The sequence below is a fragment of the Saimiri boliviensis genome, chromosome 11, assembly GCF_048565385.1.
Source record: "Saimiri boliviensis isolate mSaiBol1 chromosome 11, mSaiBol1.pri, whole genome shotgun sequence".
Lineage (NCBI taxonomy): Eukaryota > Metazoa > Chordata > Mammalia > Primates > Cebidae > Saimiri > Saimiri boliviensis.
Genome location: NC_133459.1, coordinates 117815591 through 117836547, shown reverse-complemented (window position 1 = coordinate 117836547; position 20957 = coordinate 117815591). Strand labels below are relative to the sequence as shown.

At 38.3% G+C, this 20957-nt stretch overlaps 1 protein-coding gene and 1 pseudogene across 3 annotated transcripts in view; both read left to right on the top strand.

The window, feature by feature from the left end:
• Window positions 1–1323: 1323 nt before the first annotated feature.
• BRDT (bromodomain testis associated) overlaps window positions 1324–20957 on the top strand; it is a 52131-nt gene continuing 32497 nt past the window's right edge. Inside the window, exons 1-12 of one of the 3 annotated variants that reach the window (XM_074381525.1) lie at window positions 1324–1512; window positions 2523–2660; window positions 5871–5990; window positions 9289–9295; window positions 13795–13964; window positions 14589–14936; window positions 15715–15843; window positions 16475–16663; window positions 17294–17466; window positions 17540–17829; window positions 17919–18032; window positions 18269–18406. In XM_074381525.1, coding sequence (XP_074237626.1) covers window positions 1324–1512; window positions 2523–2660; window positions 5871–5990; window positions 9289–9295; window positions 13795–13964; window positions 14589–14936; window positions 15715–15843; window positions 16475–16663; window positions 17294–17466; window positions 17540–17829; window positions 17919–18032; window positions 18269–18406 — 2005 coding nt within the window. The remainder of the gene's footprint in view (window positions 1513–2522; window positions 2661–5870; window positions 5991–9288; window positions 9296–13794; window positions 13965–14588; window positions 14937–15714; window positions 15844–16474; window positions 16664–17293; window positions 17467–17539; window positions 17830–17918; window positions 18033–18268; window positions 18407–20957) is intronic. The other 2 variants (XM_074381523.1, XM_010343862.1) reach the window with 2 other exon arrangements.
• LOC120360530 (large ribosomal subunit protein uL15-like) lies at window positions 9723–10671 on the top strand (annotated as a pseudogene).

Sequence of the window (20957 nt, the reverse complement as noted above, 5' to 3'; positions counted from 1 at the left end):
AGCTGAGGTGAGTAGATTATATGAGGTCAGGAATTTGAGACCATCCTGGCCAACAGGGTGAAACGCTGTCTATACTAAAAATACAAAAATTAGCCTGGCATGGTGGCATATGTCTGTAGTCCCAGCTATTTGGGAGGTTTAGGAGAATCGGTTGAACCTTGGAGGTGGAGGTTGCAGTGAGCCAAGATCATGCCATTGCACCCCAGCCTGGGTGACAGAGTGAGACTCCATCTCAGGAAAAAAAAAAAAATACATAAATCACTTTATTCAAATTAACCAGGATTTATTTATTTACTTATTTTTTGAGATGGAGTTTTGCTGCTGTTGCCCATGCTGGAGTGCAATGGCGCAATCTTGGCTCACTGAAACCTCTGGCTCCTGGGATCAAGCAATTCTCCTGCCTTAGCCTCCTGAGTAGCTGGGATTACATGCATGCACCACGACGCCCAGCTAATCTTTTTGCATTTTTAGTAGAGACAGAGTTTCTCCATGTTTGTCAGGCTGGTCTCGAACTGCGATCTCAGGTGATTGGCCCACCTCGCCCTCCCAAAGTGCTGGTATTACAGGAGTTAGTCACCATGCCCTGCTAGCCAGGAAAATTTTTTACTTTGCTTTTCTCTCTTAGTTGAATTAACAATTGTAGAATACTTACATACTGATTATATTTTTAACATTCCCTATTATTTTTTCCTACTACGTATTTATAGACTTTTTCTGCTAAGACCTCAGTTTGTGTTTAGAAAGGCAGAACGACTGAAATGTTGAAATAATTTAAACCATTCAAGATTAAGGCATAGGTAATGAAACAACTTACACTACTTGTATAGAAAATGTTTGTATTTGTTAAAAACTTGATTCTTTTGCCATTTGGCTTTTTTTTTTTAAATCCTGTCTTAATCATGATGTGCTTTAAAATGCAGTATCTGTTACTCTTTTTTGAGACAGAGATATACTTTTGTTGCCCAGGTTGGAGTACTGTGATACGATCTTGGCTCACTGGGACCTGTACTGAGTGAGTTTAAGCAATTCTCCCACCTCACGCTCCCAGATAGCTGGGATTACAGGCAAGCGCCACCATACCCAGCAAATTTTTGCATTTTAGTAGAGATGGGGTTTCACTATGTTACCCAGGCTGGTCTCCAACTTCTGACCTGGGCCTCCCAAAGTCCTGGGATTACAGGCATGAGCCACTGTGCCCGGCCTCTGTTACTCTTGAATAACACTTTTCAGCTCCTGTGGAAACCATTCTTAAAGTGCTTCTAAGGTACTCTGTTTTTCTTTTTCAGGACATATACTTGTAGACGGGATTCGACACAGTTAAGAATGTCTCTACCAAGTCGACAAACAGCTATTGTTAACCCTCCTCCACCAGAGTATATAAATACTAAGAAAAATGGGCGATTGACAAATCAACTTCAGTACCTACAAAAAGTTATTCTAAAGGATTTATGGAAGCATGATTTGTCATGGCCTTTTCAGCGTCCTGTGGATGCCGTGAAACTAAAGTTGCCTGTATGTATGTCTTAAACTATGTTAGTTTAAAAAAAAAAATCCTGTATATCTCTGTAAGACATAACTAGTTTTTAATATTATAAAACATTTAACAAACACCTGATTTATTCAGCATCACTAAAGTCTATCCCAATGAGTATTTTTTTCCCAAAAAACAAACGTAATTTTTGTGAGCATTTGCATTCTTATTTTAACAATTTGTGATAATTTGTAATACATGTTTTCTTATTATAGCATATGTCACTTCACCTTTTGGTTGCAGAGTTATCCTGAATTTTACCTTTTTTATGAAGTTTCTCTTGACACTTCTGGCAGGCTTAGTTGCATCACATACAGAATTTGATCTCAGGTCTTATGTTAGGAATTTTTAGCCATTCAGTCATGGAATGGTTGAGTAGTTTATCATATAGCTAGTAAACCTTAAGCTGGGATTTTATTCTATGGAGTCAGACTCCATAAAAACAAGGTTCTTTTTCCTTATGCCCTTGTTATTTTCCAGGATAATTTTATTCTGAAATTTTTGTCTTCACCTTTATTTGCTTTTTTTTTCTCTAAAAATAATGCCATAACAGTCAGCTTTGATTCTCATTACTAAAAGTTCTAGTTTCCAGCATATGGCATGGTTTGTTTTTTTTGGAGGCAAAGTCTCACTCTGTCACCCAGACTAGAATTTAGTGGGTTCAAGCGATTCTCATGTCTCGCCCTACCAAGTAGCTGGGCACACAGGCATCTGCTGCCACGCTTGGCTAATTTTCTGTATTTTTAGTAGAGATGGGTTTCGCCATGTTGGCTGATCTTGAACTCCTAGCCTCAAGTGATTCTCCTGCCTCAGCCTTCCCAAGTGCTGGGACTACAGGAGTGAGCCACTGCACCCAGCCAGAATGTGGCTTTTTAAAGAGAATCAGTTGCTCTCTGTAGTTACAGGCATATAATGTATTAAGTTTCTTTGTGTACCAATAGTTGTACTGTATTCATTCTTACTAACATTTAGAATTTGTTCAAAACTATAGGATTATTATACCATTATAAAAAACCCAATGGATTTAAATACAATTAAGAAGCGCTTGGAGAATAAATACTATGTGAAGGCTTCAGAATGTATAGAAGACTTTAATACAATGTTCTCAAATTGTTATTTATATAACAAGGTATGTAAGCTTTATGTTATACTTGCTAATATTGCCATTACATATAGGAGAGAGATGTATAAAATCAGGTGATCGTTTCACATTTCCTTTTTTTTTTTTTTAATTCCCCCCCCCGCCCACATTTCAAGGCTTTGAGATCTTTTATATATATGTGTGTGTGTGTGTGTGTGTGTGTGTGTCTGTGTGTGTGTTTGTGTGTGTGTGTGTATTTTTTTTAGATGTAGTCTGGCTTTGTCACCCAGGCTGGAGTGCAGTGGCACAATCTCGGCTCACTGCAACCTCCTCCTACCAGGTTCAAGTGATTCTCCTGACTCAACCTCCCGTGTAGCTGCGATTAAAGGCACCTGCCACCTTGCCCGGGTAATTTTTTGTATTTGTTTGTTTATTTTTTAATAGAGCCAGGGTTTCACCATGTTAGCCAGGCTGGCCTCAAACTCCCCACGTCAGGTAATGCACTCAACTCGGCTTCCCAAAGTGCTGGGATTACAAGTGTGAGCCACTGCCCCCAGCCAAGATCTTTTACATATTTTTTTTTTTTTTTTTTTTGAGACAGAGTCTCACTCTATCGCCAGGCTGGAGTGCAGTGGCAACATCCCGCCTCACTGCAACTTCCATTTTACGGTTTCAAGCAATTCTCCTGCCTCAGCCTCCTGAGTAGCTGGGACTACAGGCACGCACCACCACGCCCGGCTAATTTTTTGTACTTTTAGTAGAGATGGGGTTTCACCATGTTGGCCAGGATGGTCTCGATCTCTTGACCTCATGATCCACCTGCCTCGGCCTCCCAAAGTGCTGGGATTACAGGCGTGAGCCACCATGCCCGATCTTTTACATATTTTTTTTTTCATCCTCTGGTCTGGTTCACATGTTACATATTTTTAAGAATAACACTTTTTCACTGAATTTTATAATTTTCATATACCAATTGTTTATTTGCTATAATATTTCTTTTTTGCCCAAATAGCTGTAGTGGCTTGTTATGTTTTTAAAAATACCAATGAGAGCTGGTTTCTGTGAATAAAGTAATTCAGAATGTTTTCTATTGCATTCCTCTCATTTTAGTTGTGAGATAAAGGAAAAGCCTTAGTATTCACTAATATTTTTTTTTTTTTTTTTTTGAGACGGAGTTTCGCTCTTGTTACCCAGGCTGGAGTGCAATGGCGCAATCTCGGCTCACCGCAACCTCCGCCTCCTGGATTCAGGCAATTCTCCTGCCTCAGCCTCCTGAGTAGCTGGGATTACAGGCATGCGCCACCATGCCCAGCTAATTTTTTGTATTTTTAGTAGAGCCGGGGTTTCACCATGTTGACCAGGATGGTCTCGATCTCTTGACCTCGTGATCCACCCGCCTCGGCCTCCCAAAGTGCCGGGATTACAGGCTTGAGCCACCGCGCCCGGCAGTATTCACTAATCTTGATTAAATTTTCAGTTGGGATTCCTGGTCGTAATCTAAAAAGGCAAACAAATTGCCTACTTATAAAGTTCACAACAAGTTTATTTAAAGATCAGATAGTTCTTTGTTCTATCCCAGAAGTAGTAGGATTTGTGTTAATGAGTTTGCCTCTGTGATGTATATAGGCATTTTGAACTTAATCTTCATATTGGCTGTCCTCCATAAAATTGAATTTGTGTATTTGGTTTTCTTCATCTAGTATTCCCATTTTCTACAGTACTGTGTCCTTTTCTAGCTGTTCAAGGGTATCTAAATATTTTACAGGTTATATCTCATTTAAATATGAGAATTCTAAGTATTTGGCATTTTGTTTATTCAAAATCACTAGTGAATGACACTGAAATGTTTTGGCTCCCAAGATAACTACCAATGGCACCTTATATGTATAAAATATTTAAAACTATTAGCCAATGCAAATGATTTTTTTTCTGAGACAGGGACTCGCTGTGTTGCCCAGGCTGGACTTGAACTCCTGGGCTCAAGTGATATTTCCACCTCAGCCTTCCAAGTAGCTGGGATAATAGGCACACACCACTGCATCCAGCTCCAATGTGAATTTTTTAAAAACCAGTACCATTGGCAACTTCATTTTAATTTAACTATAATTCCAAAGGGTCCTTTGAGATGCAGTATTTTTTTTTTTTTTTTTTTTTTTGAGACGGAGTTTCGCTCTTGTTACCCAGGCTGGAGTGCAATGGCGCGATCTCGGCTCACCGCAACCTCCGCCTCCTGGGCTCAGGCAATTCTCCTGCCTCAGCCTCCTAAGTAGCTGGGATTACAGGCACACACCACCATGCCCAGCTAACTTTTTGTATTTTTAGTAGAGACGGGGTTTCACCTTGTTGACCAGGATGGTCTCGATCTCTCGACCTCGTGATCCACCCGCCTCGGCCTCCCAAAGTGCTGGGATTACAGGCTTGAGCCACCGCGCCCGGCCGAGATGCAGTATTTTTAAATGAAGTTTAGTAATTTTCCTGAGCTACGTAACTTAGAAATAAATGTTTTCTTTTTTAGGCTGTTGCTTTGTAAATTACTTAGTTTTTCCTCAGTTGTAAATTAAAGCAAGAGGAAGACTTGTAAGCAAATAGTTAAGATTTAAAAATTGGGCTGGCTGTGGTAGCTTACACCTGTAATCCCAGCACTTTGGGATCCACCCAAGGTGGGCGGATCATGAAGTCAGGAGATTGAGACCATCCTGACCAACATGGTGAAACCCTGTTTCTACTAAAAATACAAAAATTAACTGGGTGTGGTGGCATGTGCCTATAATCTCAGCTGCTAGGGAGGCTAAGGCACAAGAATTGCTTGAACCCAGGAGGCAGAGGTTGCAGTAAGCTAAGATCATGCCACTGCACTCCAGCCTGGCGACAGAGCAAGAATCTGTCTCAAAAAAAAAAAAAAAAAAAAAAAAAAATTGAATACGTTGGTAGAGTTGGCTTATAAAAAATATTTAAAAATTGAGTCACTGCTGCAGTGTGATTTTATTAATTAGTTAAACAGAATTTACTTCAGGCCGTGAGATACTTGGTACAGTCATGAGTAACTTTTTAGAAGTTGAAGGAGTAGAATGCAAGAATTTTAAATGTGAGCTGCTTTCAACCATAGAGAATAAGAAAATACAATGTGAGTAGCCTCACTAGATGAATACTGTCTAGGAGTACTATGTTAACTGCCTTCAATAAAGTGGCCTGAATTTAAGACATTTGGTACAGTGACCATACTGTATATCCTTATTGTATACTTAATATATTTTGTAGCCTGGAGATGACATTGTTCTTATGGCACAAGCTCTAGAGGAGTTGTTTATGCAGAAATTATCTCAGATGCCACAAGAAGAGGAAGTTGTGGGTGTTAAAGAAAGAATCAAAAAAGGTAAGGCAAGAGATAAACACTTTATGGCTCTCCCCACCCCCCACCGTGTGTGTGTGTGTGTGTGTGTGTGTGTGTGTGTGTGTGTGTGTAAATCCTCCAAAGGAAACACATCCAGAAGGTCCTACCTCCTATTCTGTTGATAAAAAAATGTCCATTTAAAACAATGTGCTAAACGTCGATCACAAGGATGGTACCATTCAAGGGTAGGGAGGACTGCACTGATTATGACCCTGGAGCCAGCTTTCCTGTAGCGTAATGCCATTCACATAATAGGGACCCAGGAAATCATAGCCATTACTACTGTTGTCAGTGGATCTTGTATCTGTGCTGTGCTGGTAAGAATGCCCAAATTGCTAGTGCTCTCTGTATTAAAAAATTCCATAGCTGGCCGGGTGCGGTGGCTCAAGCCTGTAATACCAGCACTTTGGGAGGCCGAGGCAGGTGGATCACGAGGTCAAGAGATCGAGACCATCCTGGTCAACATGGTGAAACCCCGTCCCTACTAAAAATACAAAAAATTAGCTGGGCATGGTGGCACGTGCCTGTAATCCCAGCTACTCAGGAGGCTGAGGCAGGAGAATTGCTTGAACCCAGGAGGCGGAGGTTGCGGTGAGCCGAGATCGCGCCATTGTACTCCAGCCTGGGTAACAAGAGTGAAATTCCGTCTCAAAAAAAAAAAAAAAAAAAAATTCCATAGCTTAGAATGAAATTTACCATTGGGTTAGAAGATTGCCTTTTTTTTTTTTTTCTTCACTCAGTCACAAAAAGCTTTAGAGGAACTCATCTTTATAACTAATAATCATATCATTTAAATATGACATTTGAAAAATCTTAAGTATTCAAATAGATTTATTGTAGAGGTTAACTAAGAATATAGTAAATGTTGGTTTATCTTTGGATCACTTAAACAGCATAATCTTTAAGTTCTTAGTCATTCCATGTTAGTTTCCTCATTTATAATATCAGGAAAATAATTCTCTTTCATGATTGTAAGTGTTTATAAAGTGTATAGTTAAGTGCCTCAGATATAGAGGCTTATAATAAGTTCATGGCAGAGGTTTATTTATTTTTTAGGTTTTTATTGATAGTAATATATACTTCTTTATTGTTAATAGATCTTTAGTGTGGGTCATGACTTATAGTTCTTTATGAGATACTCACTGATTATTTAAGTCCTTATTCTTATTTTAGGAAGGTTGATCTAATGTCTGACAATGTGAGACCTGGGCTTCTACAGGAAGATTTAAATAAGCCCTTGTGAGGTAGATAACACATAGATCAGCATGGTATTTAAATTGTAAAACCAATGTGATAATTGTAGCTCAATTAAATTATTATCCTTAGCAAGATAAAATTTTTTTCCATTTAATGTTGCTAGAAGGTTAAAATATCTTTTTATTGATCTTTTATTTAAGGGAAACATGTTCTTAGCAGTTACTTGAGCATCTGAAAGAAGTAGCTACAACTTTCAAGTGTTTCTTGATATTTAAGTTGTAGCTACTTGTTTCAGATGCTTAGGTAAATGCTAAGAGCATATTTCCCTCAGAAGTTCGTTGACTTTGCTTTTCTATCAGTACGTATTTAGATAATTGTCACATATAAGGCACATTTTGTGGAGCTCCAAAGAAATATAACCACTCTAACCCTTGAGCTAAATTTAAGGTTTTCTTGGTTGGTTGGTTGTTTTTCTGAGGCGGAGTTTTACTCTTGTTGCCCAGGCTGGAATGCAGTGGCACGATCTCGGCTCACTGCAACCTCCGCATCCCACATTCAAGTGATTCTTCTACCTCAAGCCCCCTGACTAGCTGGGATTACAGGCACGTGCCACCACCCATGGCTAATTTTTTTTTTTTTTTTTTGGAGATGGGGTTTCACCATGTTGGCCAGGCTGGTCTTGAACTCATGATCCCAGGTGATTCACCTGCCTTGGCCTCCCAAAGTGCTGTGATTACAGGCATGAGCCACTGAGCCTGGTCTACATTTAATTTTTTAGAAAGAAAGCTTGAAAAAATTTATAAGACAATGCATTATGGAAAAAAATTGTGACAGTGCATTATGATACATGTCAGATGAAATTACGAGTAATGTATGCTGTGTTTCAAAAGAGAATTAGAAATTTTGTTTTGTTTCAAGACAGAGTCGTTCTGTCACCCTGGCTGGAGTGCAGTGGCATGATCACAGTTTACTGCAGCCTCAAACTCCTGGGCTTAAACAGTCCTCGTACGTTAGCCTCCCAAGTAGCCAATATTAAAGACATGTGGCACCACACGCAGCTAATTTTTTTGTTTCTTTTTTTTTTTTTTTTTTTTTTTTGAGACGGAGTTTTGCTATTTTTTTTTTGTTTCTTATAGAGATGGGGGTCTCATTTTGTTGCCCAGGCTGGCCTTGAACTCCTGACTTCAAATGCTCCTCATGCCTTGGCCTCCCAAAGTGCTAGAATTACAGGCATGAGCCACCATGTGTGGCCAAGAGTGAGAAACTGATATGTGATGTGTGCTAGTCCATTTTGCATTGCTGCAAAGAAATACCTGGTTGGGCATGGTGGCTCATGCCTGTAATGCCAGCACATTGGGAAGCCAAAATGGGAGGATTACATGAGCCGAGGAGTTCAAGACCAACCTGAGCAACATAGGAGGATCCTGTCTCTACAGAACAATTTAAAAATTTGCCAGATGTTGCCGGGCGCGGTGGCTCAAGCCTGTAATCCCAGCACTTTGGGAGGCCGAGGCGGGTGGATCACGAGGTCGAGAGATCAAGACCATCCTGGTCAACATGGTGAAACCCCGTCTCTACTAAAAATACAAAAAACTAGCTGGGCGTGGTGGTGCGTGCCTGTAATCCCAGCTACTCAGGAGGCTGAGGCAGGAGAATTGCCTGAACCCAGGAGGCGGAGGTTGCGGTGAGCCAAGATCGCGCCATTGCATTCCAGCCTGGGTAACAAGAGCGAAACTCCGTCTCAAAAAAAAAAAAAAAATTTGCCAGATGTCGTGAATGCACCTGTAGTCCCAGCTCCTCAAGAGCCTGAGGTGGGAGGCTTGCTTGAGCCCAGGAGGTTGAAAGTGCAGTGAGCCATAATCACATCACTGCAATCTAGTCTGGGTGACAGTGTGAAGCTCTGTCTCAAAAAAAAAAAAAAAGTCAGGCTGGGTAATTTACAAAAAGAGGTTTATTTGGCTTATGGTTTTGCAGGCTATATAAGTATGGCACCACCATCTCCTGGGCTTCTGGTTAGGCCTCGGGAAACTTTCAATCATGGTCAAAGGCAAAGGGGGAGCTGTCGTATCACACGGCGAGGTGGGGTAGGGAGGAGGTGCTCTTCTAAGCAACCAGATCTTGTGTGAACTCAGAGAACTCTCTCATTACTTCGAGGACAGCACCAAGAGATTCATGAGGGCTCCACCCTCATTACCCAAACACCTCCCACACCACACCCCACCACCAACATTGGAGATCACATTTCAACATGAGATTTGGAGAGGACAAACCATATCATGCTGGACAAGTTGGGAGAGGCTTTAGAGGGGATATAACTTACATTTGACCTCAAAGGATAGGCAGGATTTGGCTTCGGAGTGAATGTCTAAGTTTTAAAAACTTTTGACAGAAGCATTCCAGAGTCATGTCTTTGTTAGCATACCAGAGGCATGACTTTGTTAGTCACAGTGGTAGGGAAATTGTCATATGATGATAGCTAGTTTAAAATAATGTGGTTACCCTCTTTCGTCTGGGCCAGCAATATGCCATCCAGACTGAGGAAGACCCAGAAACTTTGGGACCACGTAAGCCATGGCCATGGCTGCATCAGCAAGCCCGGGTAGCACCCCGGAGGCTGCAGTAATGCAGTAGTATGCATCACCAAAGGATCAACTTCGACAAATACCACCCAGTTTACTTTAGGAAAGTTGGAATGAGGCGTTACCGCTTAAAGGGGAACCAGAGCACCAGGAACAGTTGCTCCCAGTGGCTCACGCCTGTAATCCCAGCACTTTGGGAGGCCAAAGCGGGGTGGATCACCCGAGGTCAGGAGTTGGAGACCAGCGTGGCCAAAATGGTGAAACTCGCCTCTACTAAAAATACAAATTAGTTGGGTGTGGTGGCAGGCAACTGTAATCCCAGCTACTCAGGAGGCTGAGGAATGAGAATCACTAGAACACAGGAGTTGGAGGTTGCAGCGAGAAACCTCGTCTCTCTTAAAAATGCAAAAAATTGATGTCCAACATCTCTGACCTTAGGTGGGGAAAAAAAAAATTAGCTGGGCATGGTGGGGTGCACCTGTGGTCCCAGCTACTTGGCAGGCTGAGGCAGGAGAATTGCTGGAACCCAGGAGGTAGGGGTTACATCAGGCCGAGATTGCATCATTGCACTCTAGCCTGGGTAACAAGAGCGAAACTCCGTCTCAAAAAAAAAAAAAAAAAAAAAAAGAGGAACCAGAGCTCCTGCCCAACTGTCAACCTTGACAAATTGTGGACTTTGGTCAGTGGGCAGACACAGGTGAATGCTGCTAAAAACAAGACTGGGGCTACTCCCATCATTAATGTGGTGCGATTGGGCTACTACAAAGTTCTGGGAAAGGGAAAGCTCCCCAAACAGCCTGTCATTGTGAAGGCTAAATTCTTCAGCAGAAGAACTGAGGAGAAGATTAAGGGTGTTGGTGGGAGGCAGTGGGCCTGTGTCTTGGTGACTTGAAGCCACATGGTGGGAGGTTCATAAAATGCTAACTACTTTTTAAAATAATTAAATAAATAAATGTGATTACTTACATGTTGATAGTTTACGGCAAAGAAAACTCAGTATTAAATTGATATGATTGAGCAAATACTCAAGTGCTGATTATGTACCACAACACTGGTGCTCTTGAGGTGTATCAGTGAATAAAACAAAAACTTTGCCATCTTGGAATTTATATTCTAGTTGGAAGAGAGAGACAAACATGACAGATTCAGTGGAGGCCTTGTTGAGAAGTGAAGATTTGAAAGAAGAACATTCCAGGCAGAGGAATCAGCTAGAGCAAATGCCTATAACAGACCCTTTCCTCCTCCATCATGCCTTCATTTGTGAACGGATCTTGCCTTCTGAACCATTTTATTCCTTCGCTTATCCTCCTTTTTTCTCGCATCATTAATCTCTCCTCCTCTATGGGATTGGTCTCATTACCCTATAAACTTGCTGTAGAATCTCTTCTTTAAAATACTCTTTTTTCTGTATTCTTCCAGCTATTGTTCCTTTTTGTTGTTCTTGTTTGTTTTTTGCTTTCTTCCTGTGTACTCATATACTCCCCTTAGCACAGGTTCTAGCTTTAATTCACCCCCAAAAACCTTTTGTCAGTCAAGGTCACTCATAGTCTTCGTGCTGCAAAATTTAAGTTGTGTTTTTCTATTCTTACTTGACTTTTGTCAGTATTTGCCTTGGGAGACTACTATGTCTTTCTTAAAATGCCTTTATTTCTGGGAGCCGCGGTGGCTCATGCCAGTTGTCCTGGCGCTTGAGGAGGCAAGGCTACGCATTCGAGGGCAGGCTGGGCAACATAAGAACCTGTCATTCATTAAAAAAAAAAAAAAAGCCGGGCGCGATGGCCCAAGCCTGTAATCCCAGCACTTTGGGAGGCTGAGGCGGGTGGATCACGAGGTCAGGAGATCGAGACCATCCTGGTCAACACGGTGAAACCCCGTCTCTACTAAAAATACAAAACATTAGCTGGGCATGGTGGTGCGTGCCTGTAATCCCAGCTACTCAGGAGGCTGAGGCAGGAGAATTGCCTGAACCCAGGAGGCGGAGGTTGCGGTGAGCCGAGATTGCGCCATTGCACTCCAGACTGGGTAGCAAGAGCGAAACTCCATCTCAAAAAAAAAAAAAATGCCTTTATTTCTTCATATGTACACTAGTCATGTGGGCTTACTTCTATTCTATAGTTCTCTTGACCTGGCTGGCTACTTCTTACCTTTATAGTGACATCTTAGTTGTCAGCTTAGAGAGGGAGACCTTCTTTGGTTACCCTCTCCATAATAGGTCTCCACCTTAATTTAGTCATTGACCTTTATATATTTCCTTCCTAACACTTAGCATCACTTGTACTCAGCTTGATTACTTATTTTTTGTCTGTTTGTTACACTAGACAGTAAGCTTCACAAGAGCAGAGACTATGTTTGTCTTGTTCATTTTTGTGCCCTAGCACCTAAAATGCTGCCCAACACAATAGGCATGCAGTAAATATTTACTGTGTTTTTCTCATATACCAAATACTGCATTAGGCACAAGAGATTTAGGGGTGACCAAAACAAAGTTCTCTTACGCTCACAGATTTTTTTATTCTTGAGGGATAGACAGGCAGGATTAAGGTAATTAAGAATTACCTTAAGTAATTCTAAGTACTCCTCACTATGAGTTCAAAGAGCAACAGTTGGAATATCAAAGGATGAGAGATTATCTGAATGTATTTGATTCCTAAGGTTTAGTGAGTAATGACGACTCAGATATTGAGGAATACCACCCCTATCTTAAAATACATTCAAATTTACTTAGTTCCTGAGTTTGTTTTGCAAGACTTAAAGAGCCAGAAATGACTATATGTTGTATATCACATGTGATGATGGCATGGAAAAAATAAAGCGAATAAGAGCTAGACAGTAGGTGAGTGGGTATAGGGTAGAGAGAAAATGTTATTTTATATAGGGTGGTTGAGAAGGTGACATTTGAGTGAATACCTGTAGGAAATTTGGGAATGAGGCATAAATATATCTTTTTTTAGGCAAAACAAATAGTCTGCTTCTGCTTACCAAATTTGAGCAAGGCCAGTAGGCTAGAGCGGGGTAAGGATAGAGGGAAATAATAAGAAATGACATTGGAAAGAGGGAAGAAGTACGCGGAAGAGGACAAGTAGGTCGTGCATATCCTATGAGCACTTTGGTTTTTACTTAGCAAGACTACAAACCATTGGAGGTCACTGATTTGAGTTTTAGAAGATCACTTTGATAGCTGTTTTGAAGATAGACTATAGAGTACAAAAGCAGAAGGAAGACCTGCCTGGATTTTATTACAGTAATTGAGTTGTGTGCTGATGATGCCTTGGGCCAGAGTGAATGCCACTTGTGAGAAGTGTTTGCAGTCTAGATGGGAAGATAGAGCTAACAAGGTTTGCTGGTGGGTTGGATATGGACTTTGAGAGACAGTGGAGTCAAAGATGACTTCCAGGTTTTTGTCGTGAACAATTAGAAGAATGGAGTTGCCTTGATGGAAGGTTGAACTTTTGACATAACAGATTTCAGAGTGATAAGATCCAAATGTCTTAAGTCATAATATTCTGTGAGAACAGACAGGTCAGAAAAATGTGACAGTTGTTCCTTTGGCAGAATTTTCTGAAGAATGTATTGATAAGAGAATCATATTCACATCTTTTATTCTGTGATGGACTATATGGAACAGTTATGAAATCCTTGAATATTTGTGCAGAGCATTCTGAAGACCTCACATAGTACTATATGGTTGGTCTCTAGAGTATCTGAAATGTTTGCTCATGTTCATAGCTCACTGAAGCTAACCACACAGCTCTATTATTAGTCTTGGTTAAAGCCAGGCACCTTTTTGAATAAAACTGATAAACCTACCATTAATAACAAATTTTGAAGTCTCCATTATTATGTCTAAATTGGTCTAACCTGTCTAATCCTTTGTGTGTAGATTTCAAAATGAAATAAGTATCCAACATTTATGTTGCTAAAAAGCTGAACTAAATGAAGTGAAATAGAATGCTAACAAAGTGGTGTTTTATACTTTACTCATTCATGTATTTAACTGTGGTGTATCTTTTTCCAGGCACTCAACAGAATATAGCTGTTTCTTTTGCCAAAGAAAAATCACCCAATGCAACAGAAAAAATATTTAAGCAGCAAGCAATTCCTTCTGCATTTACTAAGACATCTATTTCTCCCTTGAACATGACACAAGGAGCTTCACTCAACTCTAGTTCACAAACCATAGCTCAAGTAAGTTTTTTTGGGTTTTAAAATCGTTGCTTTTTAACTTCGGATTTTTTTTTTTTCAGTTAATAGGAAAATTAGTCTTCAGCATCTAGCAATCTTTTTTTTTTTTTAATTCATTTAGCATCTAGCAATCTGAAGTCATACCGTTTTCACCTCTCTGTACATTTTATGAATAGAGACCTAAGAGGCTAGCCAAATTTTAGATATTTCTTAGGTAGAATATTTGCCGTTTGGGTATCTTGATAGTATTGATATCAAAAGTTGTTCACCTACATATTTTTATTTTAAAAATCGTATGTTCTTGCTAATCTCAGGTATTCAGAAACTTTTCTTGGTATAACCATGACTTTGATTTTTTACTTTTCATTCATCTTAAGGTTTGCACAAGACATTCTTTGGTATGTGGGAAGAAAATATTAGAACTGTTTAGTTTACCTACAAAAGGAAGTTAACCTTTAGCAATATTTAATACATGGATTGACACCAATATGTGTAAATTATATAAAGTCTTGGTACTGATAATCGTTCCCTTTTTTCTTTTAACTGGTAAAGAACTATTGCTCTGAATATCACCTTAAATATATATTTTGTGGTTCAATTTTTCTGCTTTAGGTTACAAAAGGAAAGGTGTGTTTAGGCGTGAAGAGGAAAGCAGATACAACAACTCCTATAACTTCAGTAGTTAAAGCAAGTAGTGAATTTTCTCCAACATTCACAGAAAAATTACTGAGAATGCCACCTATAAAAGAAAATACACTGAAGAATGTTTTGCCAGATTCTCAGCAACAATATAATGTGAAGAGCATTAAAGTAACTGAACAATTAAGGCACTGCAGTGAGATTCTTAAAGAAATGCTTGCAAAGAAACATTTTTCATATGCATGGCCCTTTTATAATCCTGTTGATGTTAATGCTTTGGGACTCCATAACTACTATGACATTGTCAAAAATCCAATGGACCTTGGAACTATTAAGGTAAATCTTGCCTTAATTGGAAGAACTTCTTTTTCTTGATTATAAAAGTAATTCATCAATGCAAAGAAATCTTTAAAAAATCTTTTAAAATATTAAGAAAATTAAAATCACCAGAGTCATACTACCTGGAGTGAGTCATGAGAAAATTTAAAAATATATCATTTTGTTTTCTTCCACTTGAACATGTCCATGGTTTTAGGCCAGGTACAGTGGCTCACGCCTATAATCCTAGCACTTTGGGAGGCAAAGGCAGGTGGACCACTTCAGGCCAGAAGTTCAAGACCAGCCTAGCCATGGTAAAACCCCATCTCTACAAAACAAAAACAAAAACAAAAACAAAAACACACCTGGGCATGGTGGTGCACACCTATGGTCCCAGCTACTCCAGAGGCTGAGTTACAAGAATCACTTGAACCCGGGAGGCAGTGAGTTGAGATCATGCCACCGCACTCCAGGCTGGGCAACAGAGGGAAACTGTCTCAAAAAAAAGATTATATGAAAACACTCTGCTTTTCTGTTTTTGTGATTTTATTCCAATTGTTCTCTTTACTTGGAATGTCCTCCTTCCTTATCTCTACTTGCCAAAATTCACTGAATTTTTTCCAAAGTCTAAAAAATATAAAACGAATGTAATAAAATTTCAACATTTGTGAAATCTGGATGGTGGGTAACTGTTTTCCTGGCATATTTAAATTATTTTGTAATATAAACAGTATAGGTGCTCAAATAAATATTAAGTTGAACTATTTGTGAATCTTGTAGTTTTTCTTTAATTTAGGAGAAAATGGATAACCAAGAATATAAGGATGCCTATGAATTTGCAGCAGATGTTAGATTAATGTTCATGAATTGCTACAAGTACAATCCTCCAGATCACGAAGTTGTGACAATGGCAAGAATGCTTCAGGTGAGTCGTTACTTGTGCTCTGAAAGTGTTTTTCCTCTGAACATAGTTTAAACATTTTTTACAACCATAACTTAAAGAGATAAAGAATAACACCCATACCTCTAAGTGTTAAATGACAAAAACCACAATTACTTTTGCACCAACCTATAGTGAAAAACAGTTTATGGATTATACTTTTAAAGCTGAGAGGGTTGTTGTTGTTTGAGTTCTTGCATCCTTTAGTAGCAAATCTTTTAGTGAAGCTGCCCTGCATACAAAAGAAACGAGGGAAATATTAGTGAAGAGGGGATATATGATGTACAGGGTTGACTAGAGCCCACGTCCCACTAACGAGACAGTCTCAATGGCTGAACCATTTGGAGTTAACAGAATGATCAACCAACTATAGGGCCTTTGAAAGAAGCTCTCCTGTATTACTTGAGAGGTTTATCTTGCCCGAAAAAAAATGGGGAAAAGTTGTTAAGTTTGGCAGGCAGAGAAGCATGAGTCTCAATACATTTCTTCTGATATATCTTAAAGGAAAAAAGAATTCTGGTCAAAATATAACACTGAGATGTACTTTTTATTAAAAGCTGTGATTGCTGGATTAAATTTAAAATGCAAAAAACCATAAATTAATTTTTCATTATAGGATGTTTTTGAAACACATTTTGCAACGATCCCAGATGAACCTGTTGAGAGTATGCCTTTATGTTGCATCAAAACAGATATCACAGAAACAGTTGGTAGAGAAAACACTAATGAAGGCTTCTCTAAAGGGAACCCTTCTGATGATTCTAAAGATGAACGAGTTCAGCGTCTTGCAAAGCTTCAGGAGCAGGTAGTTGATTGATAGAAATTTTGATATTCTTTCTATAAGCTGCTAATCTATTAAATTTTTTTCTGTAGATTTGAAGCTGTTGTAGTTAGATTACTTCATAACTCTGGCTTTATTTACTTCTTGACAAATTTGTAATGTTTAATACTCTTTCCTAACCAAATATTTATTGTAAAAATCTGTTATTTTAAAAATCATGTTATCTGGGCAACATAGTGAGACCACATCTCTACAAAAAAATTCTTTTTAAATGAGGCAGGAGGATCACTTGACCCCAGGAGGTAAAGGCTGCTGTGAGCTGGTATCACACCACTGTACTCCCACCTGGTGGCAGAGCAACACCCTGGCTCAAAAAAACAAAAAACTTAAGACCACCTGGAAATGTTAATTGTTCTCGATCTGTTTGTAGATGAATATTTAAGGTTATGGGTTGAGCACAAGATAGTTTTTGTTATTTAATACATGCCCTTTAAAAATTCAGTGCTTTTGTGAAGTTAAATAAAAACTTGAAGGAAATGTAATAAGAAATGAATTTCACAAAAGACACTCTTGACTTTGGAGTGACTTAATTTTTTTCTAGTTTCTTTAATTATTTAGAGCCATGAAGGTTTACAGATTTTTTTCTTTTATCAGCTTAAAGCTGTACATGAACAGCTCCAGGTTTTGTCCCAAGTACCTTTACATAAGCTAACGAAAACGAAAGAGAAGTCTAAAAAGGAAAAGAAAAAAGAAAAGATTATTAACGGCAATGAAAATCCAAGAAAAACGTATAACCAAATGAAACTAAAGGAAAAGTCCAAGAGAAAGTAAGTATCTCTTATTAACATAGCTTATTAAGATAATAACGATAAGTTTGACTAAATTTAGTTTTTGTTACAGTCAGCCAAAGAAAAGGAAACAACAGTTTTTTGGTCTAAAACCTGAAGATGAAGATAATGCTAAACCTATGAACTATGATGAGAAAAGGCAGTTAAGTTTAGATATAAACAAACTCCCTGGAGATAAACTTGGGCGAGTAGTTCATATAATACAATCAAGAGAGCCTTCTCTGAGAAATTCCAATCCGGATGAGATAGAGATAGACTTTGAAACACTGAAAGCATCAACACTAAGAGAATTAGAAAAATATGTTTCAGCATGTCTAAGAAAAAGGCCATTAAAACCTCCTGGTATGTATTTCTGTATATTAATATAAATCAGTCTGGTATTTGTGTTAATTTTTGGTCATACTCACTTTCTTTCCTCGTAAATCACACAGCTAAGAGAGCAAAGATGTCCAATGAAGAACTTCACTCACAGAAAAAACAGGAGTTAGAAAAGCGGTTCCTGGATGTCAATAATCAGTTAAATTCTAGAAAACGTCAAACAAAATGTAGGTGGCAGCTTTTATATTTATTATTTTTATTTTTTTATTTTTGTGGATATAGGGTCTTATGATGTTGCCCAGACTGGTCTTGAACTCCTGGCCTCATGTGGTCCTCCCACCTTGGCCTCCCAAAGTGCTGGGATTACAGGCCAGAGCGGCAATGCCCAGCGTAGGTGGCAGTTTTTAAATGTTCCTGCAACTGTTCAGTTCTATTGGCATTTTAATGCTTCTCTGTTTTGTAGCTGAGAAAACGCAACCACCCAAAGCTGTTGGAAGTGGTTCCCGACTGAGTGAGACCAGCAGCAGTAGCAGCAGCTCATCACAGTCTGAAAGCTGCAGCAGTGATTCAAGCTCTTCAGAAAGCAGTGATTCTCAATCAGGTTAGTTGTCTCCTTAAGTGTACCTCTGTTGGTGGGAACATTTTTTTTCCCTGTAATACTGATTTATATTTTGAAGAAATATTTGTCACTTACCCAGAATTTATGGTTTTTATGTCACACTCAATATTTAATTGCATGTTGACAATCTTAATATTTTCTCTAAAAGAGGTACTATGTAAAATGAAACTTCTTATTATATGTATATGACATGTAGGTTTATAATGTTGAAAAGAAGTTTACTCAGGGATAGTCTCTTAATAAATAATATCAAATCTTAATATCAAAATATGTAAGATAATAATGATCATTACTTGTTTTATGAAATGAAAGATTATTTGAGAGCACCTTTCACTTTATTCTCCATGATCTATCAGATCACTCTAATGTTGCAAGGGTTGCCCTGTTATGATACTATGTTCTGAATTGAATAATCATTTTTAAGTTAAGAACCAGTCATCCTGGCCGGGTGCGGTGGCTCACTCCTGTAATCCCGGCACTTTGGGAGGCCGAGGCAGGTGGATCACGAGATCAGGAGTTTGAGACCAGCCTGACCAACATAGTGAAACCTTGTCTCTACTAAAAATGCAAAAATTAGCCAGGCTTGGTGGTACACACCTGTAGTCCCAGCTACTCAGGAAGTTGAGGCTAGAGAATTGCTTGGACCCGGGAGGCAGAGTTTGCAGTGAGCCAAGATGATGCTACTGCACTCCAGCTTGGGCGACAGAGCAAGGCTTTGTCTCAAAAAAAAAAAAAAAAAAAAAAAAAAAAAAAAAAAAAATCCACTTGTTGAATTAAAAAAAAAAAAAAGAAAAGAAACCAGTCATCCCAGAAGCTGTAAATCAGATTTTTTTTTTTTACTTCTTTGGTTTCTTCACTGTAGAATATTTTCTTCCATCTATAGAAAAATGTACTTTAAATTCAGATTCTTAGCTATGCTCAAGTGCCATATTAGTTTGTAGTTTAGCAGTTGTATCACACTTAGGTCATTTATGTTTTCTTTGTCCTTTTCTATTAATGATTACATAATTGATCAATAATCACTACCCCAAGAATACTGACTTGGCAGTGGTATTCCATTTTTATTGACCAAAAGGCAAATTCAAAATACAGGACACCTTTGTCCCTAAATTTTGCTTATTTTAAATGAGGTATTTCTTGTGAAATTCAATTCTCTTTTTTAAAGAAACATCTCTCAGAGAATATTGTGACATTAAGAATTCTTAGCATTATTAAAACCACTTCTCTTTTTTCAGTGTGCTTAGTAGGGTCTGCTGACTTGCAATACATTCTATTTCACTCTTATTTCTGTTTAGTTTTCATTTATATGATGCTGATTGCTGCGTTTTGATTTTACATTTCAAAGTATATAGTGGTAAACATTTTGGGAGAATAAATAGAATTTTTACTTTTTTTGGAATTTGTCATATTAGTACATTTTTAAATGTAAGGATCTAATTATATAGTATTTCTATATTTGACTTTTAAGCATAGAACAATACTGGAAAACCTAAGTTGCATTTAGTATTTTAAATTGTAATTAGCATTTGTAATTTCATCTAATAAAGCATTTGTGGTCTAATAAGTTAGAGCAATTTGTCTTTTATTTGTAGGATAAAACTCTTGTTGTACCTGTTAGTTTGAGTTATCTAATTATAATCAATAAATACCTCAAGTATTAGAGAGAAAGTACTATATAATACAGAGTTTTCAATAAAATACCTTAATTTTAATATGAATTAATCAGTTTCTGATACAATATTTGTCACTTGGAGGAAAGAATGTTTATCAGTAACTTGTGTTCTTAAAATGGTGCAATATATATTCTTTATTTTCCTAACATTCTATCAGAATAAGCCTCAGAATCCAAATGTTAAAACATTGCTGTGTTGAATTTTTATTTTATGACTGACATTTTTGTTGAATGTCATCTGTTTCAATTAAAAGGAATTTAAAAGTATATAATGTTAAAATCAAAGTAGCAAGTTTTTTTGTTTTTGGTTTTGTTTTGTTTTGTTTTGTTTTTTTGAGACAGATTCTCGCTCTGTAGTCCAGGCTGGATTGCAGTGATGTGATTGAGGCTTACTGCACCCTCTACCTCCCTGGTTCAAGTGATCCTCCCACTGCAGCCTCCTGAGTAACTGGGATTACAAGTATGTGCCACCATGCTAATTTTTGTGTATTTAATAGAGATTAGATTTCACCATGTTGGCCAGGCTGGTCTTGAACTCCTGACCTCAACTGATTCTCCCTTCTTGACCTCCCAAACTGCTAGAATTACAGACGTGAGCTACTGCGCCCAGCCTAAAGTGGCAAGTTTTTATATTTGAACCTACATTATGGATAGTGCACAATTCATGACACAAGGTCAATTTGTCTTCTAATCTGATAGTGTGAGTTGTTATTTTTGAAATTTTAATTGTTTTATGAACAAACTATGTACTTTATTGGAAAACACTTATATATGTTATGAATTGCAAATGCAGAGACAAATGGGAAAAAATTATCTCTTTGCTTAATACTAAATGTTCTAATTTTTTTGCCTTTCTCAACA